This window comes from Monodelphis domestica, chromosome 1, assembly GCF_027887165.1.
Source record: "Monodelphis domestica isolate mMonDom1 chromosome 1, mMonDom1.pri, whole genome shotgun sequence".
Classification (NCBI taxonomy): Eukaryota; Metazoa; Chordata; class Mammalia; order Didelphimorphia; family Didelphidae; genus Monodelphis; species Monodelphis domestica.
The window spans coordinates 269,837,464-269,864,227 of NC_077227.1; the positions used below are offsets into that span (position 1 = coordinate 269,837,464).

General features: G+C 41.1%; 1 protein-coding gene and 1 long non-coding RNA gene across 2 annotated transcripts; one reads left to right on the plus strand and one right to left on the minus strand.

Annotated features, from left to right (window-relative positions):
* Positions 1-3,918: 3,918 nt before the first annotated feature.
* On the minus strand, positions 3,919-8,518 carry SIX1 (SIX homeobox 1). The gene is made up of 2 exons (XM_001377452.5): positions 7,447-8,518; positions 3,919-5,228 (listed from the first exon to the last, which is right to left on the minus strand). Exons 1-2 carry the CDS (start codon positions 8,004-8,006, stop codon positions 4,934-4,936), a joined length of 855 nt encoding a protein of 284 aa, XP_001377489.2. The 5' UTR covers positions 8,007-8,518; the 3' UTR covers positions 3,919-4,933.
* Positions 8,519-15,407: 6,889 nt separating this feature from the next.
* On the plus strand, positions 15,408-25,530 carry LOC103094978 (uncharacterized). Its single transcript, XR_457411.3, has 4 exons — positions 15,408-15,811; positions 18,361-20,738; positions 22,575-22,798; positions 24,169-25,530. It is a non-coding gene; the product is annotated as an uncharacterized LOC103094978 (long non-coding RNA).
* Positions 25,531-26,764: the final 1,234 nt, after the last annotated feature.

Genomic DNA, 26,764 nt, shown 5'->3' on the forward strand with positions numbered 1-26,764 from the left:
GAGAGGGGGGAGAGAGAGAGGGGGGGGAGAGGGAGAGGGAGAGGGAGAGGGAGAGGGAGAGGGAGAGAGGGGAGGGGAAAGAGGAAGAGGGAGAGGGAGAGGGAGAGGGAGCCTTCAGACAACTGGGTAACAAACAACCAGGTCAACCACAGACAGCAGGGATGCAAAGCAGCCTGTTTGGTTAGGATGAGAGTAGGGAGGCACCGACCTTTTGTTCTGGGTTCTAATACACTGAATTCAGCAGTGCCCAAACTCGGCACTGCCATCCAAAACAGATCCCAATCTTCCCTTGGGGCCTCAGTAACAGACTGGAGACTCCGGTGTTAGACAAGGCCTAGAGAAGTATGCTAGAGTGAATTTTCCCTTTAGGCTGCTGAAGGCGCCCTGGGTGTTAGATTAGGCCAAATAAACTGTCTGTCCCCTGAAAGTGAACCTTCTATGACCCTTATCAAGCACCAACGGCCATAGCTCAATCACCTGCAGCTTTTCCCCGTCCTGTCAGCTCCTAATTTCCAAGGAGAGTCCTAGTTATAAAGAAGCAGTCTCTAAGAAGTTGTCGGAACCACTAACGCTGGGTGGCTGGGAAGTAAATGCAGGGGCTTCGCTCCAACCTCCCAAACCCCACAAAGAAAACTTAGCTATCTCCTACTCTCACCTGATCCGTTGCCCCAGCTGGCTTCCAGTAAACTCAGCGAATTAGAGCTGGCACCCGGAGGAGCTGGGTCCAGGGAAGAAACCCGCTTGCCCTCCGGGGAAGATGGTGTGATCGCTATACATCTCCCAACCTGCCAGTCTTCCAGCAGGGGCTATAACAGAAGCGACAAGAAGCTTTCTCCATTGTCCCTAAACCACGGATGCTGAAGAAATCTGAAACAATCCAACCCACCTCCATCTCGCAACTAGGTGGATCGCCTTTGAAGGGGCACCATGGACACAGCATGGTTCTGGTCAGGATTCCCAGCCTAGAGAAAGATTTCCAAGGCTCTGTCAGGGAAGGTGTTGTTGCTTTTGGTGTGTTGAAGCTGGTCTCAAGTCCTAGCTTCGAAAAGCTTGCTGGGTACAGCAAGAAGGACCAAGGGCACGGAAAAAACATGAACGGATATCTGTCCCTCGTGCCCAGCTCCTTTCCCTGCCACGGAGGCCCCTTATTCCAAAGCTAAGAGTACCTTGGGTCAAGGGAACTTAAGGCACGTAGTGTACGACTAGGTCAGCCGCCTCACCTAGTCCAGGGCCTCTTTAAGTGCTGGTCCTTTGATAGAATTGTGGAAGCACAAAGACCTGCCGCCCTGGCACATCCTTAAGCATAAAAGTATGCATCGGTAACCCCAACCACATATCGGAGGCCACAGGCAGTATCAAAGTCCTTATAGCCAGGAAGTTAACACTAGGCGAAATAAACACCTTATAGAGTTTGAGAAGGTAATCGTGATCTGTCCTTCCTTTCAATCCAATCCCGAGGCACATCGGACTCAGTTAAACAATCGCTTGCTCTCTCGGCTGCCTCTAGCACAGCCGCTCCTCTCTCTCGAATTTCTGGAGACTTGAGGAAGAGTCTGGCTGAGGATTTCTTTTCCTTAGGACGTCTCACACCCAAGCGCCTATGTCACTAGGCGTTTTATTCTCTCGGCTCAAAATTCAAAAACAAACCAGAGGGATTTCTTGGAGAAGACTAATGGTCAAGGCCAGTAGTGTTCAGCTCCTCAGAATTCTCCCCGCCCTGAATGCTGAACCCGGACCTACTTTATCTCAAATCCACTCTTTGGAAATTGAGAAAGTATCTGCCATGTCCCCTTATCACAAATATCAGAAACCTTAGTTCTGAATCAAAGGTTAAAGTCAAAGAATTCAGAGAACCAGATATTTCCTATTTAAAACTTCTAGAAAATGGCCTCTTTAATCCCCCCCCCCTTATTTCTTATTTCCATTAGCAAAACCTCTAAGGGACTTTGCCCCTGAGAATGCTTTATTAAGGATCAGCCTTTGTTCATTAATTTAACGGTTACCATTAAGCCTGTAAATAAAACTCGAAAGGAAATTTGAAAATAAATGAAGGAGTTGGCGCACTGAAAACAAGAATGGAAACACTCTTCGAAGTCTTTAAATGTCCCTTTCCCGAATTTTTCCTTGGGAAAAAAAGCACTTCCTCTAATGGGACTCAGCTCTTGGAAACGCTTAAGGAAAAAAAACAAAAATCATCTCCAGCATTCTCACCTTCTTTCCCATCCTATGACCAGGCGGAGCAACGAGGGATTGTGTAATTTATTTTTAAACACATCTGGAATATGCTTGCACTGCACCAGCGAGCCAGAGATTTTTACAGAGAGTTTATGGCTGTGACAGAAAATTGCTCTTTTAACGACTTTACAAGCAGTAATCACGGGGCCTTTTTACAGTACCGGGGCCGCTGGACTGCTCTGCAAAATGCTTGGCATTTCCAAGACTCACCAACTGAGGGAGCAGAAGATGAGAGCATCTAACCTTCATCCATCTAGCCTCGGTTTGTCAAGAAGTTACAGAGCATATCTCTGCTACTAAAGTTATACAAAACCGAGCTGAAAGAAAGGGGAGGAAACAGGAGAGAAGAGAGAAGAGAAGACATGTAAAAAATTAAAGCAATTGGCCCTTCCTTATTTTCGAGGGAAATTTCCGCTGTGTCCTTTGAAGTTGGCCTCGGTCATTTAAAGCTATCCTTGTGGTGGGTATTTGTTGGGTTTTTTTTGGGGGGGGGGGTTGAATGTAAAGAATGCAAGAGATTCCTTGTGAGAGTCCCTCCTGCAGAGGGTGGCATTTCTCCATGGCCCAAGACCTGGAGAATAAACACCCTAGTGACTTAAATAAACAGTGACTTAATGATCCAAAACGCTAACAAGGAATACGAGGACCACGAGCTCTCGAACCAAAGAACATTTCTGAACAAATTATAGGTCTGTGATAGAGAAATAATTTCATAGCTAAAAGTTACTATTAATGACATGAAACAATTAAAACCCTTTCCAGCAACTACAAATAAATCATTTTCAGTTACCAAAGAACTGGTCAGAATGAGAAGCTTTCATTTTCCATTTCCCCAGATTTATAGGATTATAAATTTAGCACTGGAAGGAACCTCAAAACTCATCTAATTCAATACTTTCATTTTTAGATATGAAAGGCAGAGGGGTCAAGTGAGGTATTCCAAATGACACAGTCAAGAGAATGGCAGGGTCTAAATTTGAACCCAGTTTCCAGATTCAGCAATCTCTCCATTCAACCTACTGCTACCCTCCTGGATTGCTCTCAAGGGTGAGAGAAAGTTAGCATACTAAATGAATATATAAATGGTGCTGCATATGGAAGAGGTGGTAGTGAGAATCAAGATTATGAAACTGTCAGGTCAGATAATAAATAGGCTGTCCTTGGGGAACAATATTTTACAAAGCAAAAGCCTGCCAATCCAGTAATCTCGAGAATAATTTTTAATAAATAATACCACTCACTGCATTTTAAAGCTTAGTATAAAGACTGTGTCGTTCCCCCCCCCAATAAAATAACAAAGACCCTATGTAATTGCTGCCACTTTTCCAAGCATAGTCCTATAGCAAGTGCACAGAGGTTTCTGATCTGTCAGCTTGCATACCATGCCTTTAGATAGATTAATGATGTTTCCCTTAGTGATTGATTTTCGATTTTCCTCTGATAAATTTTGTCACTTTCAGTTTTATCAACAAATCTGTTGATACAGAATGGCTATATCAACACATGAATATTCTCAAGAAGAGCAATCCAGATGCACTATTTCCAAAGTTTTAAAAAGATAACCCAAAAAGCTATGTTAACCCTTTAAAAATGGATACTCCTTCAAAATGCTCTACAGTCCAAACAATTAGAAGAAAAGTAAAAACTGTATATTTAAAAATAGAATGACAGCAACACAGAAACTCACCTTTGAAAAAGAGAACCATACTCCTGGTGCTCTGCTTTGGTTTAATTTAGGGTGCTTTAGATACAATAGAAAAGAACCCTGAAAAAACATGTGCCATTTTGGGTAACAAATACCAGGTCACCAGATTTATGGGAATACTTTTGTAAGCTAAAAACTAGGAATAGGAGAAATACTTAGTAAGAGTACACTACTGGATATGAAAGCATTGAGGACATAAGAAGAAACATCCAGGAAACTGTGATACTTAGCATTGATGCATCTCAAACGTCAAGAAAGAAAGAAGGAAAGAAAGAAAGAAAAGGAAAGAAAGAGAGAATCAACAGCCTCCTCCTGCCCCCCCCCCCAATCCCTATGAGTCCAGCTAGACTGCAGTGGTCACTTTCTATTTCTAACTGCCTTATCTATGTGCATTAAGACATTTAGGCACTTGTTTTTTCTAATACTTTTTTATTTTAAACTACATTGAAATCATTTAACACTAGATATGAAAAATGTAAACTTAGTTTTCTCCCTCAAAAAAAGGTTTTTAGCATGTTTTTTTTCCTATTCAGCTTAATTCAACCAAATTCCCTCATTGATAAGACTCATGTTTGCATCAGACTTCTCTTTTTTTCCTTTTCTCTCCTTTAAAAATGAATCATAAATAAATTAAAAAGCTGAAATTCAACTAGTTTGTAATTCCTGGTGTTTTTTTTTTAACTTAATTTAAGGTGATGGAATCAGTAGCATAGACTGGTAGGTCATTGTAGTTTTGGGAATTTGCACCAGCACTTAGGGACAAGGGGGTAAAGTTAAAATTAATAGGGAGGAGAGATCATTTCTTGAGAGCAGTGTTGTTTCTGTTGCCCTTTTTAAAAAGGGTATTTGTGAAAGTCCATGTTTCCTTGATGCATAAAGTACCCCAGATATGCGCTGCAAAATTGTTTCTGTTCTATATTTACAAATGTCTCTAGTTGCTGATCAATGGATGTTTCAACTAGTTTTCCATGGGCCAGAAGAAATACTCTTATTTTAGGAGCCTAAGTCCACTAGGCTAGAGGTGAGGGGTCCGAGCAGGGAGTCCTGGAGCTGATGCTGGTGCCCCTGGAGGCTGTGAGCTGTCTGAGAGGCAGTTAAGCCGGTCAACGAATAGTTTGAGCTTCTGGCATGGCTTAGGTTGCCTTGGAGCAGGAGGACTGAGTTCTGATCTGGACTTTGGGGAGGTGAGAATTCCTCTTCTGAGCTGGACATGATCGGCTTGCCCCCATCCAGGGGAGAGAGCTGATTCTGCTTGTTGGAAGATGTGTTATTGTTTTCAGTGTTCTCCCTGAGAAATAGAAGACAACAGGGAATGGTTAGATTGAAAGATGGAGGAAGGAAAAGAATGAAAAAGGAGGAAAGGAACAAGAAGAGGGGAAAAGAAAGGAGGGGGAGGAAAAAGAAGGGAAAGGAAGAGAAGGGAAGGGAACCTAGAAATAGAAACTGAAAAACAAAAAGAATCATTGCACAAAAGGAATCTTATTTCACCCATCCCTTATCAGAAGTCATAAAGGAAACAAGAACATAGATGTAAGAAGAGTCTGAGTTCCCTACAAGGCCCTACAACCCTTGTTTCCCAAATCTTACAAATTTCAGAAGGAAAAATATGTGTTGAGCTTCAAAAAAAAAAAAAAACTTTAAACAAAATTTTATTATAGGCTGATCTTCTGAAATAAACACTCCTTGGTACCATAATTAAATATGGCTTACTCTAAACCATTACAGTCAGTCCTTCAAAGCCAGGAGGGAAAGAAGGAAAATCATAGAAAACCTATAGCCCTAAACTCAAGAAAGTTTTGTTGATCAAATCAGATAACCATTTCCCACAGCATAGACGGGAGATGGATATTACTAAATATCTACTTTTAATATTTCTGTCTGGAGATTGTCATTAAAAGGAACAGGTCATAGGGAAGTGGTGCCCAAGGCAGTGCAGTGACCTGAGTAAACACAGGGACCCAAGCCAGTATTTCTGATTTCATCAGGGAGTGGGCCCTACGGCCTGACTTAGAGGATTTTGTAACTTCAGCCTAACTGGAATCGCAAAGTTTTTGTCACCATGCCATCTCCCTCACACCCCGCTAGAAAAATCCCAGTCCCTCCTCCTCCCCTATCCCTCATAAAAGCCAAAGAGGTCATGTCAAGAAGTCCTCATTAAGATTCAAGACCCGTGTGACTTTGGAGTGAGAAGGGTGGATCTGTCCCTCGTCCTGTTTAAGTTCACTATTTCCCTGCTCCCTCTCGTTTCCGCCTTTCTGAAGAGCCTCCCCCACTTTATTTCCTCTCTTTCTAATTCGTTCCTTTTCTCCCTCTGTCCGCCCTGTTGACCTCTTCCAGCTGAACTTATATTGATTCGACTCTTTTATCCATACCAAAATAAAGAAGAAGAGTAATGGTACCAAGATAGAAAAGTGAACAAAAGAAAAGTAACCAACTGGAATGTTCTGGGTTTTCCTAAAAAATCCTGAAGGTTCAATAAACTCTGTCCTTGGTCGGAGTTATTCCCGCTGCCTCACAGTTCTGAATCGCAGCTCGAAACTCCAAACAGAATGGATGAGGGGAGGAGGTCAGGGGGTAGGTGGGGAGAGTGTTGACTAGGGGGCACGAGTTGGGTAAGACAATAAAAACCCCTTTCTGATCTCTTGAGTAAGCAAAGAGTTGGGGCTGTTGAGCTCCTACTCTCCGGCTGGCGGTGCTGATAGATACACAACTTCCCTGGTTGTGGAAGTGCGCAAAGAAGGATGCATCTTTGTTTCAGAGATTGTGGTTAGTCAATAAAGTCGGCTCCGACTTTCTACATAGCTCTCTCTGGATTTTGTTTTAAAGCTCCACCCTCCTCCAGCTAGAAATTTACAAGTATGATGTAAAACCACCAGACCTTTCCCCCAAAGAATTTACTAAGAGAGTGAGGAGAATAATCTTAATGGGATTGAGTGAGAGTGAAGACACTGGGACTCAAAAAATCAGCCTCTTTACTCTCTAAATGAAAGGGAAGAGGAAAAGGTGGTACCAGAAATCCCTACCATTCACTAAAATTACCACACACACACCCCGCCCCGCAAACCTCTGATTCTCTCCTTATTACTGATCCTAAAAAAATATATACATTCCCTTCCTACTTTTCTCTCCTATCTTCCTGTCCCTTTCCTTCCCTTCTCGAGTCTTCTTCCCCTCCCAGCACACACTCCAGACACTCATTTGCAAGGGGCTGAGAAGAGAGTGGGTCAGGGGTGAAAGAAACAAACTGGCCGAAAATAATTCCAGGGACTCACACCCACTGAACACAATCTTGCAGAGGAAAAACAACTAAAATTAGTCCTTCTTTTTCTTGACTGCCGACTGGCTAAATCCAAGTTTGTGAACTTTTTTACTCCATCATAGCTCCGAGAATGCGGTTCCTGACAGCAATGCTCTGGCAAAAGGAGATGAGGGTATCAGGGTAGGAATGGGAAGGGAGGGTTTTGGAGGGCAAAAGGGTTAAGAGAGCAGAGAGAAACACTGTGTACCTTTCCTTCGCTTCCGCCGCTCTGTCTCTTTGCCTCCGGTTTTTAAACCAGTTGCTGACCTGGGTCGTGGTCAGACCAGTAGCCTCAGCAAGCTCGCGCTTCTCCCGGGGTGAAGGATATGGGTTGTGTGCATACCACTCCCGCAGCACACCTCGAGACTTTTCTTTGAAGCAATAGCTCGTCTCTTCCCCGTCCCAGATGGTCCTGGGCAGAGGGAATTTTCGGCGGACCCGGTACTTCCCTACTGCCCCGAGGGGTCGGCCCCGCAGCTTCTCGGCTTCTACGTAGTGAGCCTTCAGCCACAGCTGCTGCAGCTTCGGGTGGTTGTGGGGCGAGAACTGGTGACTCTCCAAAATCTTGTAGAGCTCACGGAAATTGCCCCGGTGGAAGGCGACCACAGCCTTGGCCTTGAGGACGCTCTCGTTCTTGTGCAGATGGTCGCAGGCAGGAAGGGACCAGAGAAACCTTCCCAATCGCTCCAGGTTCCCCCCTTGCTGGAGAACTTCGCAAACGCAGGCCACTTGCTCCTGGGTGAAGCCAAAAGACGGCAGCATAGACATGGCTGGCTCTTAGCCCGAGTGAACAACCTGGGGCGCAGTGGAGAACGAGACGCAAAATGGGGGGGGGGGGAAGCTACCAGAGCTAGAGATAGGGGGTGGAGGGAAGGTTTCCGACCCCCTCCCTCTCCTAGAAGTCCTCTTTCTTTCTCTGTTGCTGACGATGAGGTGTAGGGGGAGCTCAGCTGAGGAGTTTTGAGCCAGATAGGAAGGATGGGCAAGGAGGAGGAGGAGGAGGGAGAGAAGGTGGGGTAGATGGGTGGGAGCGCCGGGCACTGAGCCGCCGGCGCGGAGCAGGCTCCCCGGCCTCTCTCCGGGTGGATGCTGATTGTTGCTGGGGAACTTGGTTTCTGTTCTCCCTGCAACCAGCCTTAAAGCGCGGAGCGGACAGGGAGCGCTGATTGGCTGCCCGTGGCGCCTATCCCAATCTAGCCAGCCTCAGAGCTCGGCCAGGCAAGGCAGGGGTGCTGGGAGGCCGAGCCTCCTCTGCAGGGAGAGAGAGGCTGGAGTGGGAGGTAGGAAAAGAGGAGAGGGGGAGGAGGAGGAAGTAGAGAACGAGGAGGAGGGAAGAGGAGGAGGGGGGGAGAAAAAAAAGAGGAGGGAGAGAAGGAAAGAAAGAAGAGAGTAGGAGGGAGAGGGAGGGGTGGGAGAGAGATGGGAAGGAGGGGGGCACGAGAGCGAAACTGACTCGCTGGCCCAGGAGTTGGGGGGGGGGGGGAAGACACTTCGGGACCCTGCAACCTGAGCCCCTTCTCAAATGTCAGCTAAGGGGAACCAGGCTCATCTCTGTACAAATCAATTATTACAGACCTTTTAAACACCACCACCCCATCTCCCCTGTCCCTTACAGACCTGCCCTTTCCCGGTGAGCTCATATTTAATTACCTTAACGTTGGGATGAATAAATAATGATTTGATGAATAGCTTATGGAGAACGATAAATAATACAAGAGAAGAACCATAACTTCGTGCTGCTGGTGGTGCCGCAGCTTCTCTCTGGGGCCTTCATTTATGGACTGCACTAAGCCTGTCCCCCTACCCCATTATACAAGCTTAGAGGCTTGAGCCATGAAACTCTTCTGTTTTAGGAGAGCAAAAGCATTTAAATTTGGGAACAGGTAGATATGTTCAGAGAAGACAGCCAAAGATGGGGGTGGTGAAGTCGGGGTTAATTTCTGACTGGCCTTATCCCTAGGTGGCTAAGGTTGACCCTTAGGGACTCAATGTCCTTTTTTGCTCATTGAATCTCACTAATACCTTCCTACCCAGGAATACTGAGAAACTTATTTAATTGATGTTAAAAATGCTTTGGCGACCTCAGATGAAAGGCACTAGTGGGGTGTAAATTAAATAAAACTGTACCCATCTCCAATAACCGTCCGGTTGTAATATAATCCTTGCCTAGCTATGCAAAGGACACTACTCTCAAAACTAGAACGGTAGCGGCTCCAAGAAGATTAAATATGGAGTGGTGTATGTGTGTGTGTGTAGTCCGTAATGCTAGTTTATTTTACTGCTAGCTAGGAATTGAAAGGCATTCTTCAATTTAAGTTTCATCCTATACTTTTTCTTGTAGGTGTGAGGAATGTTTAGACAAATTGCCCAAATGAAACCGTAATTATCTTAATCCTCATTTGCACACCTTGCGCTAGAGCAATTATTAAAAAGATTTTGAAAACAATTAGCCTCCCCAAACAAAGATAATCTATTGTCAGTAGCTGAGACAGGGCCAATGATAAGAACAATAAGTTGAGATAAGGGAATGGAATGGTGGAATGGGAGTGACTTTATGACTATGCTTATCTTTGATGAGATAAGTTCAAAACAGAATTTTAAGTACACTTCAAAAATGCTTTTGATTTAAGTGAACCCTCTTAGTGGACTCTTAGGCTATCCCAAGACTCATCAGAACCTGCTTGTCTTCATTAAATATGTCTTATTTCATTCAGACAAATATCCCACCAGAACTTAACTGCTTAAATGTTTTAAGTTTAAGGAACCGCCACAGGGAAAGGGGATGTATGTGTATGGATTTCCCTTATTTTCTTTATAGGCTCTAAGGAGACACACTAATTACTACATCAGATACTGTAAGAACTATCATCGTGTTCTTAAGAAATGGTTGAATCCTTTAGTTTTTTTTATGACGGACATTTCTCTGGGAGCTGCTAGTCCAGCCCTCTCTATATATTTTGCATCCCTGAGACTCCACTGAATTTACATGTGCAATTAAATTCTGGGAACAGATGTTGAAATTTTCTTACCTTTAGGTTTTAAAAAATGTATTTAATGAATATGTGTTATTTAAAATAAGCCATTGCCGCATAGTCTGTACAATGACTTATTTTCTAAACTGGATGCCTGGCACTTCTGCATCCTATGACCATGTGTCTGGTAATTTTCCCTAGCCATTTTATTTTAGTACTTATGATGTTTCAGATGAAGTCTTAAAGAGCTGCAATGTCCTGCCAGAAGGAATGTCTCTACTTGGAACAGATCCTTATTGACAAGGCAGCTGCGTAGGGACCGGAACGGAGTCTTAAACCCAGGTCTAAAAACCAACTAATACCCTAAAGTCTGGAGCAAGTGCGCATAATTATAAAGTGAAGGGTTGGGGGGACTGGACGTGAGTCGTAACCGTTAGGGAGGGTCTCTGAAAATAGAAAATCGGCGTTCGAATGCTAGTTTACTAAGCAAAGGCTTTTAAACTAATTGTTTTACACAAGCAAATGAAGGAGAGCGCTGATACCTAAGAGCAGGCATAGATTGAGAGGGAGATGAGCAGAAATCTCCATTTAGAAGAATGCTACCACTTTTTTTTCCTTATATTTCTTTTACTTCTTTCTCCGTGCTTCTCGCCCCATCTCCAACCCCCTTCCCTTCAAAGCAGAACACCCTGGAGGTGGTCTTGAAGGAAGACTTACTGAAGATGTTGCCATTGGTACCGAATATTACCAGAAAGATCTGATATTCACCCCAAAATACTCCAAAGCTCCAGTCCCAGATATTATACTCCTAAATAATACATAAGATCGAACAATTGGAAAAGTGGTGGAAAATGGTTTTGCTTTGTACCAGAGAAGATGCTTGCTATTTCGATCCTGGATAAGGGAGCCAATTGTTATAACAATGTTAAATATTGGTCCGGATATATAAGGTTTCCCAAAATGGAACCTTTCACTTTAAACTACTAAACGAGGTAAAGTGCCATGAATTTACCAACCACATAAACCAAATTATCCATTTTAACTCTCATAGAGAAAGGTTTTCTCTGTTCTAGCAACACAAAACTTTTCCTGTCAATGCAAATCATAGATAGATAGGTTTTGGGTTGGATTTTTGTGTTTTATTTTTACATTTAAAGAAGGAACACCTTTTTCTTTCCGACTCCCTTTCTCCTCTATTATTCCTAAAACGTTCTGGAAGGTTCAGGCAGAGTGGATTAATATAATTTTCGTGCATTAGCTCCAGTTTCAGCTCATCTATGCAGGTAATTGCTCGTGTCCTTTACTATTTGCTGTGGTTAAAAAACGAATACCCGGGCAGGAGAATCGAAGGAAAAGTTTCTCCCTTTATTATAAATAATTCTAAACTCCTCCTTGGTGAGATGATGGTATGGCTTTGAAGAACTATGTTCGTTGTGTCTCTGCCATCCAGACTAACTACTTACTTCATGCTACAGATTCTCGGGGAGGCACCCTACTGTATGGAATGAATGTGAGGTTAGAGGCAATCAAGTCAGGATAACCCTGCTGTTTCTCTTCTCTGCTTTGTGTGGAATACAGGGTCCCCTTGACCCTTGCATCCTAGAATAAAAGCACGACCAAAAATTGCAGCAGCCTTTATGGCAAAATAGCCAGAGACAAGTTGAGTCCAAAACTTAGCTGCTTCTCCCTGGAAAGGAGCTCTCGGAGGTATGAATAAGATGAACCTCAGTCAAGGCGATTTTTTACAGTGAGTGGAGAAACCCAAAACCAGTCCATTAGTAAATGAGTTTTGTGTTGTAAAGGTTCTTTCCCATCCACTTGCTGTTCTGAAAAAATAGATCACATTTCGTTATCTTTAGTGGGAATCTGCAACGTGACACCGGATCTGCTCAACTCTCCCTCCCACTGCAGGGCATGGGGGAGCCGGCCAGCTTCCTCGGTTTATTTCTAAACAATAAGGATTTGTATTTGTATTTTCTTCTAAAATAACCCCGTTCTCCCACCCCAAGGAACCGGAAGGGGACTAGAGCAAGCCTACTTCCTAGGTGCAAATAAACAGCCTCCGGGTACCAAGACCCCCTGGAGGCATTTAATTCCTCATAAGAATTGCTCCCCCTTCTTTCTCCTCCACACCTGTGAAAACAAAGCTGGTTTGGGAAGCATCTAGGAGGGGCGGAGAGATTCTTTAAATCTGCTAGACTTGTCTCCTGAAAATATGGTCTCTACCCTTTGTCTTGGATGCGCTTCGAAGCATCAGGGGAAAAATCTTATCAGAAAAGAGAGAAGTTGAAGGAAAGACAGATTTGGAGAAGTTGGAAAGAAAGAGGCTTTGGGTGTCTATGCACTGGTGCTGTTTTTTAAAATTTGATTTCTAAAAGGCTTTTTGATATTAAGTTGCTGTCATCCCTGTCCCGGCCAGGTGTGTGTGTGTGTGTGTGTGTGTGTGTGTGTGTGTGTGTGTGTGTGTGTGTGTGTGTGTTCTGAGCGGAGTCAGAGGATGCCAGTGCTAGATCTGGGCTCCTGAAGGTTTGAGATAGAGTCTGTTCGCTTTGGTATTGATTTCTAGTTGGGGAGTGTTGCTTCCAATTAGGTAGATCAGGCTCTTCTGATGATGGAAAATCTATAGTATCATAGATTTGGAGCTGGAAGGGACGTTGGAGGTCACATAGGTCAATCCTCTGATTGTGAGTGTGACCCCAGTGCCAAAGCCCATATATATGGAAAACTGAGGCCCAGAGAGGTCACGTGACTTGCCCAAGGTTATACAGGTAGTTAGTGACCAAACTAGGATTTGACTCTGACTCCACATAGCCAGATCTCTTTCTCTTCTGCTAAGCGCCTACGAGGGAAGGAAAGAGGTCTTGTTCCATTGGAGTTCTCCAGCTGGGAAAGAAAGTAAAGAGAAAGGAAGGAGAGTTTAGCGGAGATTAGTAAAAGGTTTTTCCTCCTCAAGAAATGCTAGATTTTTACCTGTTTGACCATTCTACACATTTAAATACAAAGGGCCCTTTCTCTGGGTAGTTTACGGGAATAATTTCCCAAGGATTAGAGACACTATGGGCGGGACTTCATCTCCCCCGCCACCCCCTGCCCTTGCCTCCTCTCCTCTTCCCCTCCTCCTCCCCCCTATCGCGTCCCAGGTTGACAAGTTTACAAAATGAAACTTTTCACGTGTCTTTATCTTCCATAGTTTCCAATCAAAGTTTTTGTTTTGTTTTGTTTTGTTTTTAACTAATATACATCCTGAAAGCTGAATCTGTCTAAGCTAAGAAGAATTTCCTTTTTGGAGGTGAAAGCCTGCAGCTCCTCCTTCTCAGAGGAAAGTGCTAGTGATGATAATACAGGGTGACACTAAATAAACAGTTAAGTTGGGCTGGAAAGATGGAGTTAATTATCCAGTGAGCTGCATTTAAACCTAGACCATCAGGGGCTGATTTGTTTTGGCTCATAGTCCGAGGAAGGAGACGAACCACTCTCTCCTCCACGTCTCTTTGGGATCCCAATCTTTAATGTCTTTTTTTTTTCTTTCTAGTGGGATGCCAAAATACACACACACACACACACACACACACACACACACACACACACACACACACACACACACACACACCGACCCCAAGTAGGGTATCACTTCTTACATAAAAACTCGATTTCAGAATGTTCAGTGACTCTACCCATCGAGTTTTCCAAAAATTCACATCCTGTTACCCCTAACACATTCGGCATATTATTTTTAAGTAGTTAGAAAAATGCACCCTAAAGTGAAAATGTAGTACTTGAAGTAAAAATCCTTCTTCTTTGGGTCCTAATGACTAGAAAACCAAATTATCCATTCACTTGCCTGTCCATTACTTTCCACAATTTTGTCCACAGCAAACTTTGGTTATAAAGTCTGAGATATATGCTGGGCTGGATTTCCTTGTGACCTGTATTTTAATCACAGTTAAGTTTTTATTCTCTCCACTCCTCCCACTTTCTTTCCCCCTTTAAATAAGGCTTCATGAAATTTTAGATGCAATTAGATTTATTGTTTGCGTGATTCACTGACTATCCAGTTTCCTTAGGTAAACCTGCACTCATATATAAATCCAAGTAACATAAAACTTCTCTTCCCCCAACCCCCAACGTTCTGATATTAATAATCCCTGGCTGCCCCTCTTTCCGGGTCATTACGGTACTGCTGGTCTCTAATCAATCCTAATGCGATGGCAATTGGAGTCCCTGATGAATGCATCTCAGGTTTCTTGTAATGGCTCTACCACATTTTCCTGGACCTCCTTCTTTAACCTGAGATGCCAGGGGGACGAGTCCCTTCTCAGCTGCTGATTACTTCAAGATGTGGGGGGCTAGTTTGAGCAAAAAGAAAGAGACACGCGCATAAGCACAGTGTGCCCGGCCAGGCCACTGTACAATCAAGGATCTATTAGACTAGGTAGACATATGAACACTTGCCCTAACATCTTTTTAACAACGTTTTTCTTTATCTCTTTTCCCTCTTTCTCCATCCCTCTCTTCCATCCTCATTTCTCTCCTCTTAGAACAGCTTGTATTTTCTAAATCTGATCTCTCCCTCGCCAGCGGCTTCCGTTGACCCACAAGCAACAATAGGGAGACATCCATATTTCTAGCATGTCAGGCCCAGCCATTTGCAAATGGAACTAAACCATTTCTGTAGTGTCTTCTTCCTTTTCCACAGGGCTGTGCTTCAGACTCCAAAATAATAGGAATTCATCCCTCTCCCTTCTCTGGTGATCTCCCTTCCCTTCTCTTACTAGAGACACTTCTTCCTTTACTAGGGAAGCATACACCAACTAAAGATGTAATTCTCATTGTGTTCTTTCATCTCTACCAAAAAGTCAAAATGCCTAGCCGTATACCATATGGGAACAGATGTCACTTGGGGATGTGATCTGCTTTCCCCAAATGTCCCCTGGTTACGAACTACTGACTTTTCTTTCAGAACCTTAAATGCAAGGATTCTTAACTTTTTTGTGTGTGCTAGAGACACCTCTGGCAGTCTGGTGAAACATGGACTCCTCAGAATAAGACTTTTAGAAGAAAATAAATATATTGAAATAGTTGTCTACCTATCTGTATGTAGGTACTTTTAAATTTTTCACTGAACCTCAGGTTATGAACCTTATTTCAATGCTAGGGACAAAGATCACCCGCCTGATCTGAGAGTTTCCCTCAGAATATCTAGCGGCTGGATCCTGTGTCAGATTCTAGCTCTGCTCAGATAGAGCACTCACTGCTTGCCTGCTCCTGTACCCAGCGTGGGCCAGGTCAAGCCAAGAAAGAAGATCAACATGTTCAAAACATTTGTATTCTTCCATTTCTCAGCATAATGCCATTTAGCGTAACCGGAGACAAGGGTAATTGCAGCGTCTCTGCCCCAATACTTTTCAAATGAGATAATGTATCTGAATTGCGGAAGAAAGTGCTGCAGACAAATCAGGCTCTGGGCTCTGAAATAGAAGGCTCTCAGCGTTATGTGACTCAATTAGTGCATTTGAGAAACCAGCCCTCACTCTTAAGTGGTGTCAGCTAAAGCAGCTAGACTCCTTGGTGGTGAGAGAGAGACCGGTGTCGCAAAGAGTGGTGAGTACCCCTCGAATGTTTTCTACGTGTCCCATACATATTCCTTCGTTGTATTTGAACCCCAAAAGTGCAATATTTGGCCATACTAAAAAAAAAAAAAGGACCTCAGTGGCCCTTTGTTTTGCCTTCACGTGCACCCTCATGTGTTTTGTAGGAAATTCCCAGCCGAATGAATCTCGGCAACAAGGTACCTTTGGGGTCATAGTTGAGAAGTGCGTGTATGTGTGGCGGAGAGGTACTCCTTTCCACTCACCCCACCCCTATGCACTTTCATCCAGCTGACTCAACCTAGAGCTTGAAACAAAATTTGAAAGTCCTTTAAAGGCGAACTATCAAATAGCATACTCAGAACCTTGAACAAATAATTTACAAATTTCTATAGCCATTAGAGCTCCGGGATCCAACGATTTTCCCTTCACCTTAGGTATCTCTTCCCACTTGGTACAGAAAAACATCCCCCTTCTTCAGAATAACACCAGCCCTCTTTTGTCTTGCTGGGCGGGTCGCTTGGCTGCTCCCCTCCGACGTGCCATTATCTCGGCTCAGGCCTCGGATCCTCAGGTCCAGACGCCTAAAAGAGGCCTCACCACCTAACAGACCCAGGACTCCCAATTTGACCGCAGGGGCTAGCGGTCAGAGGTCCCAGGCCCCCAGGCCCTCTCTGGGTGACTGCTTTATAGATTCGCCCTGGCCTCTCAGAGGCCGTTGGCTCTGCTGGGAGCCAGACCTGGGACGAGAGTGGGGAAGGAGCAGACTCCTAGCTTTCTCCTGCCCTTTGGGGAGATTGGCCTGGACTAAGAAATGAGAAGGATGGTTATAGCCAAGGGGCAGAAGGACAGAAAGAAGAGCCGTGGGTGGGGTAAGGGGGAGTGGAAGTGGAGGAGGGAGACTAGCCTAAAAAGTAGAGAATCTGGAAGGTAAAACAAGAAGGCGGGGGCCTGGGATTGTGGGGAGGGAGCTGTTGGGGAGAAGCCAGCAATCTGAAAAGCTAGGCGGGAAGAGAAGAGAGAGAGAGAGAGGGAGAGAGAGGGAGAGAGAGGGGGCGCTCTCTTACTGGTAGATACAACCAGGTCAGGCCAGTCGGAGCAAAAGAGGAGAAACTTGAAAAAATCTTGCCCAGGAACGCAAATGGGGGAAAGGAGGGGGAGGGTAGGAGGTGGTGGCCGGGCGGGGAGAGGTGCGGATGCGGCGAGGACTCATTCTCCTCCCGCCTCCGGAAATCTGTCTGGCTGAGGATCCAGAGCTTTTCAGCCTACTGGATCCCACTTCTTGAGCCCCCAAATCTCGGCTCACCTCGGCTCCTGCATCCGGGAAAATACAGGAAAGGACCCTCTCTTCTTTTCAGTTCCCCCTACTTTCTCTTTCTCTCCCCCGTCCCCCGCCCTCAGTCCTCCACCCCACCACTCCTGTACTCTATTTCCCTTTTTGTAAGAAGCGAAGGCCATTTGGACATAATTCGGAGAAAGGAATGTGGAGCGCAAATTTCTGTTCGTTGGTGATCTGCCTGGATGGGGGGGGGGGGGGGAGGAAGGGGAGGGGAGTGGCTGCTGAGGGGTGAGTGAGAGGCTGGTCCCCACAGCACCTGTTTTTACTGCCCTACTTAGAAGCAGTGCACCCAGCACTCTCCTCTGTTCAGTATAGTCCAAAGGTAAAAGAATCCCTGTCTAACGTCTATGCAGTCCCTGAACACATCCAGTGCATCCGTGGCAGAAAGATTTGGAAGTAGAAATGGTTTCATCTGATTTGATTATTTGATTATTACCCAGAAAAAACTATAAAGGTTTTTAGACACTTGTATAAGGTCACCAACTCATTCATACACAAGTGCATACAGACACACCCTAATATCAAATAACGTTTCCCGTTAATTCCTCTCCCTAAAAGGTTGGGTTTTAATTTAGCAAATTAAAATAGGCACCCCCCCCCAAAAAAAAGCTAGGATATGACTCGTTTCATCAAAACAAAAGTCGGGGGGGTTGTGCCTATTTCTTTGATTATGGAGAGTTCCAATTTGATTTATAAAGTTCAAGATTTCTATACATAGAGTAAATATGTGTGTGCATTTATATACATACAGTAGTAACTCAGATCTTCCTACCCAGTAGCCACCAATGCATTCTATCCACATATTTTAATATTTGCATTTCCCGAAAATTCTTGATTCCTCATTGTTCTCTGTAGTAAAAGACCCTCACTTCCACCTTTGGAGGGAATGTGTTCTGCAGTTCCGTCCCTACTCTGCCTTTTTACAATGACTTTCTTGTGAGAGTCTGTTTCTATTCATCTAATTTTCTAATTTCTTAATGCTCACTCTAAATATTTCTTTAGGAAGGAAATTGTATGTACCAGGAAGATGACTGTAAAAGTTATCTAGATACCTTTTCAAATGCATGAAAAAGATTCAAAGAGTTTGCTTTTGGTGTTTGTTATATTTTTCTAGTCCATATCTTATTGCAGCTGTTGGTAAAAGGCAGTGAAGCTGCCAGAGATCATTTTGTCATGACCACTTTTCTACCCCCAGTGAAGCTTTTTTTTTTTTTCCCTTTCAGAAAGAAATACACACCTGGTTGGCTCAGTCTTTGATATATTTTGCAAACCAGAAAAGAAGAAGTTGAATGGAGTCTCTGCAGAACTTCCTTTCAGACAAGTTTAATATAATATTCTGCTAATCCCTTTTGCCTTTTGAATTAGAATAAGTTTGTTCTTCTATATCACTTGATTGTACATCCTGCCATTTGACTGGAGCAATAAGCAAAATGACCTGTAATAAAAGTGTTTTGAAGCTGTGTATTAAATGCAATTAGCCTAGAAAAAAAAAGTATTGGGGGGGGGGTATCCTTACTACACAGAGTTGGTGGGTTTCTGAAAAAGCTGCAAGAAAAGGACCTTTCACCTCTCATTAGTGATGCCATCAATGCTTTGGCAGAGCGGAGCTGAGGTCATGTTACATATGGCGCACAGTCTGTTCAGCCCTTGAATCGTCAGCTTTGAAATTTTAGAGAGGGTAAAGGTCATCTTTAATAAGCTAAAGTCTGGGGGTTCCCAGTGCTCTTGTTGCAAACTGTGTGGGTGTCCATATGCTTCGAACTGCTGCACAACTTTTATTCCTCATTTAGTTTGTAATGTTTTAGTTGATTTTTGTATTCTACCTCTTGAATTTATGTTTAATGTTAAATTCTAACCTACTGAAATGGACCATCCTTACAACCACCACCACCGCCCCAGTAACTCTATCATCTCTCTTTTTCCTTTTATGCAATCATAAAACTGTCTGTTCTGAATGATACCTTTTTATAACTCAGCTTCCCAGGAGAAATGAAGTATATCTGTCTATCTGCACACATGAACCAGACATGCAGGATATAGGGTTTCCATTCTGAGTGGGTAAATTAGACCTCACCGTTGTACACTACATCATTTACTGGCCCTTCAAAACCTTAATACTTCCATGCTTAATAAAGGTCCTTGTGTCTGAAACTTCCTGGACAGTGCTCAGCATTTCATGCCAGTTATTGAAATTTCACAACTTATTTTCACCATGTGGAACAAACCTCCAAATCAGAATACATTTGCTATTCTATAATGTTGAGGATTACTGACAGATGCATAGTCAGAAAGATTTTTTTTAGTTTTAATGAAGTACTTTCTTGCTCAGAAATATTAAGAACATTTGTGAATATTTAATCTTCAGGATTTTTCAAGAAATGAAACCAACTAAAGCCCAAACAACTGAACCTAGCTCCTGGGAACTGAATGTAATTTTTTTCATTTCATTCTGAAAAAAAAAAAAGCTGCTCAGCATTGATGTGTCAGTTATTATACTTTAGAGGACTTAAAATTTTTTTATTGTGAACCCCATCATCAACAAATATACAACCATTTATATACAGATATGTAAATAATTCCTATCCAAATGCTTCATCAATATACAAAAAAACAAGAAAGAGGGCTCATAAAGTTTGAATTTTTGTTATCATGTATTTGTTATAAAGGACTTTTCTCCTTATGGTCCTAGAGGGATGGCTTTAGCTAGTACATTTCATCCTTTTATCATGCATGTTTATGTCTATCTATTTTTAGTTATAATCTCAATTCTTATTTTCATTTATTGTTTCTTTTAGGAAAAGGGATCTATTTCATTCATATTATCTACTATACAAAGTAACCTTCAAAAGATGTTTACCTTTAGATGTGAGACAAAAGAGCCTGTCAGATAATATACAAATACAATATCAGATGGGAAAGCTTGTGTGGCAAAAATATTTGTTTTCTTTTATTTAAAATTAATGATAAATGTTTCAAAATTATAGTAGAAGCAACAAGATGTGGCATTTTAAAAATGTATCATGAGATGTGATGTTTAGTGTCTATCTTTCATTTCAAGCAAGAATTTCAGAATTCTATATTATAGTTTAATTATCAAGCATTTATTAATTGCCTACCAAACCAAGCTGTCTGTCTGTAATGGCTGATGGGACATAATGCAATGATTCTCCCCACTAAAGATGACTTTACATAAATAATTCATATCCAAACACTTTTCCTACATTAAGACTATCTGCTAATGAGCTAGTGAACTTTGTGGGACTGCAGGCAACACAAAGTACTTGACCCTTTGATGACCCAAATGGAGAGTATGTCCTCTAGATTTAGTAGGTAGGGATCCTAGATTAGGATGATTCTGTAGTTTCAAGGTGTGTGTGCTAGGGTAGAAAGAAAGGGTAGGAAGTGGTACTGATGGGTTTTTAAAAAAATACATACATACACATATTTATATATACATACACATATAAAAGACTTTTGAATCTTTTTTTTTTTTAATTTCCAAAGTTGTTAAAAGAAGACTTGCCCTGGAAGACGTGTCATACTAGTAAGCCTGCAAGAACACATAGCATTTCAAGAAACAGAATTCACCACTGACAGCCAGGTAACTAATTAAGCACTCATAAAATAAATTCTAATAATTTGCCTTTTTTATAACAATCTTTAAATATGAACCTTTAAATTTTATAGGCATGAACTCATCCATCTGCACATTAGTAAAATAGCAAGTAGTATTATCCTTATAACAAACATGTAATCAAGATGTGTAGTGATTTGCTTGTGGAAATAAACAGTGGAGGCAAGAGGGTGGGTAGAATTTTAGAACTTCTGACTGCTTTCAATTGCTGTAAACAGTAGGAATCAATTGTTTACAAAGGGCTCATTAGGGAAGATCATTTGGATTTAGTGGATCCTTATAAATTTCTCTTTGAATTAGAGACTATAATTCAAAGTTAAGATTTGTGAGACACCAAGAAAAATGTCTTTAAAGTCAGCCAAATTATAGAAGAGCCTCATACATAGAGGAAGAAGATTAGAATTTGAGCTAAGCTCCAGCATTTTCTAACCGCATGAACAAGTTTGTCAACCTCTCTGTGCCTTAGTTTTCTCTCCTATAAAACTTCAACAATAACCTTTGTGCTGAATTCCTCCGAAGGTTGTTGTGAGCATCTAATGGGACAGTTCTAAAGCACTTTGTGTGCAGTATGTAAATATGAGCTATTATTATTATTTTTTTAAAGATATGAATTTTTTAATCAGCAAAAATCTAACTTTTCATCCTCCCATCTCCAACTGCTTCAAGCTATTATTATTTAAATCATTAAAGAATAGAGTGCACAATAAAGTATAGTATAAATTCATCTAATATCATATGTGTATAGGTTCCATTCTGTCTAGTAATAAGCCATAATTTTAGATGGTAGAAAACATCATGTGTGGGGGAAGATATTGATCATAGAGCTGCAAGGTAATTATTATAATTTTACTGCCCTATAAAGAAGCTATCAGCTCTTCACATGTATAGTTACATTATAATAACACAAATTCTCAGGTATTCTCTTAAGCTTTCTGAATATGCTCAAAATCATTCTTAGTTTAGAGAATAATTGTAAGGAGAGAGGGAAAGAATGAGGAGAGGAAATACCAAGAAAAAAAGTCTATAAAACACCTGATTTGGATTATGCTATTACAAAAGAGAATACTCATTGTCAGAGTTTTGTATCTCTTAGGCCGACACATAAAAAAGAAAAGGGTTTATGAACATGGACTATTCCTTACAAAGTTTAATCTCTGAAATTTTTATTTAATTTTCTTCTGAATACTTTAAAAAACTTATAATATTTTTGTTTTTTAAGTAGTAAAAGAGTCTGTAAAGCTTCTGAGCAACTGTTTGGGCAGTATTTTTTACTTAGAAATTGGGCAGACAATAAATTGTCCTATTTAATAAGATGATCACTGAATCTAAACTGATCTTGCAGGTCAGGGAAAGTATGTAAACAGGTATAGATGTTCATGTCAGCAGGCATTAAAAAAATGTTGATGAGGATCTGAACACCACACATAAAAATTAAGAAAACTCTATGACTCAGAGCAGAAATGAGTCATAGAAAGGCAGAAGAAGATATGACATTGACTGCTGGATGTTCCCTTCAAAGTTAGAATATTGTTTGCCATTTTTACATTCAATGAGATCAAGAAAGTCATCTTTGTAGAGTACTTGCCAATCATTAGACCTTTTAATTTAGTTTTTCACTTAGATTAAGTTTAGGATTTGTGAAATCATGAATAAACAAGATTATTTAAGGAATAGAAAATGGAATACATTGATAAAAGTTAAAAGGAAGCAGTTTGCCTGGAAAGGGGAAGTAATTAATAATTATTTTTTTCATATGAAGAAGCATCATAAAGGTAAAACCAATTATTTTCTATTTCCCCATAGGATAGAACAATTGAAAACTTCTTGATTATAAAGGTTGTTGAATTCTAGAAAAGATTATTGATAGAGTCTGTTTTAGAATACCATGGTTTGGAGTGAAAGGACTCAGTTTTGGATCCTGGCCCTGGCACCTGTTCCTTCTATGACCCTGGGCAAGTCATTTAATGTCATCACATTCCACATCCAGTTGTTGTGAAAAAAGTACTCTGTGAACCTTAAAATTCTCTGTAAGTGTGAGTTATCATTCCCTTTCTTCCCCCCACCTCCCAATATTTCAAGTGTTAAAAATATAAGTTCCAGGCTTCTTTCATTAGAATGGGTTAGATAGATGCCTATTTGAAGCAAGGAGATAGACTAGATGATTTCTGGACATCTCTTCCATTTCCTGGATTCTGGAATAAAAAAACCTAAGACAAGGATGGGGGGCCCAAATGGTTATTCCTAGAGATGGAAAGGCAGTGGGAATACACCATACTGTAGAAAGAGAATGAGAAGAACTTTGAGGGTATGTTCTAATTACTTGTAGGTCAAAAAGAAAGTTAAGAAGTAAACTGTACTAGCTAAACTGCCTTCTCAAGTTTCCATTTTAGGCTGCTCTACTGTTTGCCCACTGCCTAGTAGGCGGCTGGAGTTCACTATAGGAAAAGTAAATATTGTCATTTCAAATAAAGAACTGTTTATTATATAACAGAACAGAGGCTGCCTTCTATTTTTGAGACTAGGCTAAGTTAATTGGGGACAGTAGCCAAAGCAGCTGCCTAGGAGGCTGTACTTTTCAACAGTGACAAACTTAAAAGCCAAAATGATGTTATATTTGTCCCCAGAATGGCAAATACATTGTTCTTTTCAGGGACTGATCTTTGGTAATTCTTGAGTAAATGGTGGGGCCATCTCTATTGTATCTTTGTACCACTGGGGAGAATGGAAAGAAAAACACAGGACTTAGAGTGAAGAAGAGTTTCAATTCTGCCACTTGCAAACTGTGTGAAATGGAGAGAAGTAACTTCCTGTTTCTTAGCCTCATTATTCTCATGTGTAAAGCTGAGATGATAATAATAATAACAATACTTACACTATATATCCCACAGGATTGTTATGAGGAAAGTAATACATAAGCCTTGGAGTGCCATAAATATGTAAGCTATTGCTACACAGACAGTATAAGCAATACAAATCTGACTGTCACTCCCCCTCCACTGAGGAACCTTCCATTGCTCCTTATTGCCTCTACACACAGCTAGGTGGGTGATACAATGGATTGATAGAATGCCTGGTCAGGAAGACTCACCGTCTTGAATTCAAATCTGGCCTCAGACACTAATAGCTGTGTGATTCTAGGCAAATATTTTAAATTAATCCTGTTTGCCTCCATTTCCTGTTCTCTAAAATGAGCTAGAATAGGAAATGGTGAACTATTCCAGTATCTTTGCCAAGAAGACCCCAAATAGGTCATGAAGGGTCCAACTTAACTGAAAACAATGGAAAAAACAACAACAATATGCCAGGCACTGTGCTAAGCATTTTACAATGATCTCATTTGATTCTCACAACAACCCTGGGAAGTAGGTGCTATTATTTTATTATCTTCATTTTACAGATGAGGAAACTGAGACAAACGCAAAAGACTTGCTCAGGGCCATACAATTGGGAAGTATCTAAGGTGAGATTTGAACCTAGGTGTTCTTGACACCAGGCTCAGTTCTATCCACTGCACCACATGGAAACAAGTAGAAAATAAATTATTGAAAACAGTAAAATTTTTGTTTAATTTTCATATTGCCAGTACTAGCAATGCCTTACTCATTTTGGCACCTGTGATAACCTTATACTTAGGAAGACCCAGATTCAAGTCTTACCTTTGACCCATACTGCCTAAGTCACTCTGAGTAAGTCCATATGACCTCTCTAATATACCCCCATGGAACTCTCTAAAATTATAAATTCCAGAACAGTTACTGATTGGTAGAAGGAATGCTCCCTAGACCAGTAAAATTACAGGTCAGGACTTACATATGGTAGGCATTTAATAAATGCTTATTGTATAAAATTGCACAGATATAGCTGAGCTACAAGATTGAACATAGAATATAGGACTCAGCATTGGTTTTCATTTAAATTGTTTTTATTTACTCAAAAGGATAAGAAAGTAAAATCTGCGCTGAACAGTTATTTGGGATTGAGGACCAAAATAAAATCTGGTTAATGAAAATATTTAACAGGACTATATTTGATCATTTAAAAAATACCTTACCTTTTAAATACTGCTCTGCACTTTTTCAAAGAATTTCCACATTATTTGTCTCATCTGATCCAAATAACTCCAAAAGGCAGATGAGGCAAAGACCAAGAATTATCTCATGATACAACATATTGCCATGAGTTTTTATTAAAACTCATATACATACCAGATACCTTCCAAACTGTTCTATGAACATGCAACTAACTCATTTTAAATCTGAAGAGAACATGATTTTTGAAAGTCCAGAGATCATAGATCCTGATGGTGTTTGTCTGTTTCCACTATAATCAGGACAGTTAATTCTCTCCCTCTCCCTGATCAAAGTATTCTTTTCTTCCTAGAACTCTATTTATGCTGGGTGTCTTTTGTCAATCTTCTTCTACTTTTCAATATCTATTTTGTAGCAATACTGATTGGTTGGCTTGTAAGAATGAATGGGTATCTTATGGGTAGATAGGCTCAAAATCCTCCCTAGTTTTTGTTAACTGTCTCCAAGTATAGGCACTATTAGACATTTTAGCATACGAGATTCAGAATCCTGATATAAATAATGAGATGAAATCCATCATCAATGTGAAGAAAAGGTGCAAAAAAAGCTTGATGAGAAAGGGTATGTCGATGGGATTTGATGGTTTTGTATTTTACTCTGTGTTTTTAGTGAAATGAGGTTAAGATTGTTATTCTAGATTTTTACCTTGAATGTATTTCTTTTAATAGTGATGGAAGGAAGTTAATGCTTTAAAATATGTTGCCTTTGAGATTCTCCCTAATTTTCTTGTATATATCTTGTTTGTACACAGTTATTTGAATGTTTTCTTCCCCATTGGATCATAAGCTCTTTGAAAACTGCTTTTGCCCTTCTTTGTAACCCCAACATTTTTATACATTGCCTGGCACATAAGAGGTGCTTAATAGATGATAGCTACTGCCCTTATTTTACAAATAAGAAAACAGTAACAAATAATTAACTAAGACATAGACTTGTACCAGGTCACACAGCTAGTTAGGGAGGAAACTAGGACTAAAATCCAGATCTATTGACTCTCAGGCCAGGGATGGTTCTACTACTACACTATGCCAACTCCTAGGAAGTTGATTTGCCAGAGCTTGCTGAAACACTGGGCAACTCTGTATCCATTTCATGATTGTACTTTGTCTCTTTTTCCTGCTGCAACATAGGGGGGAATCCTGACATCTCAAAACTTTGATATAATGTTTACACAATTCTCCATGGTTTCAAAATGTATCACAAAGGAGACTGAAAGTCTAAGTTTTTTTTAAGTCTAAAAACCAACTCTTACCTGTTTAGACATGCTAGAAAATATTGAATAGAAAGAGTCCACCATCATGTTCTGGATGGAATTAAACCAATTAACAACTGTACTGTTTGGTGGGATATAATATTACATCATTAAAAAAAAAAGACTGTATAGAACACCATACTCCAATTATCTGTCTGTATTACTTCAAATCAAGATTTGGGGATAAATTAGGAAAGATAGTGAGAGAAGCATTCCTTTCATTTCATCCTCCACTATTTTTTCCTTTATTCCATGTAGCTAAGTGGTGAAAGAGAGAAGGATGCTGAGCCTGGAGTCAGGAAGACCTTAATTTAAATCTAGTCTTAGGCACTTCAATAGCTCTGTGACTGTGGGCAAGCCTCTTAACCTCTGTCTGCTTCAGTTTCTTCACTTGTAAAGTTGTTTTTGCCATTTTTTAGTTGTGTCTGACTCTGTGACCCCATTTGGGGTTTACATGGCAAAAATACTGCCATTTCCTTCTCCAGTTCATTTAAAAAAATGAGAAAACCTCTTATCAATTGTAAAATGGAGATAGTAATTTATAGCACCTTAGCGAAGTGTCTACATAGTAGGTGCCATATAAATTCTTGCTATTATTCTTCCAGGCTCTGAAAAAGATATATTCTTGCTCTCAATGAGACCAATTCCTCAAC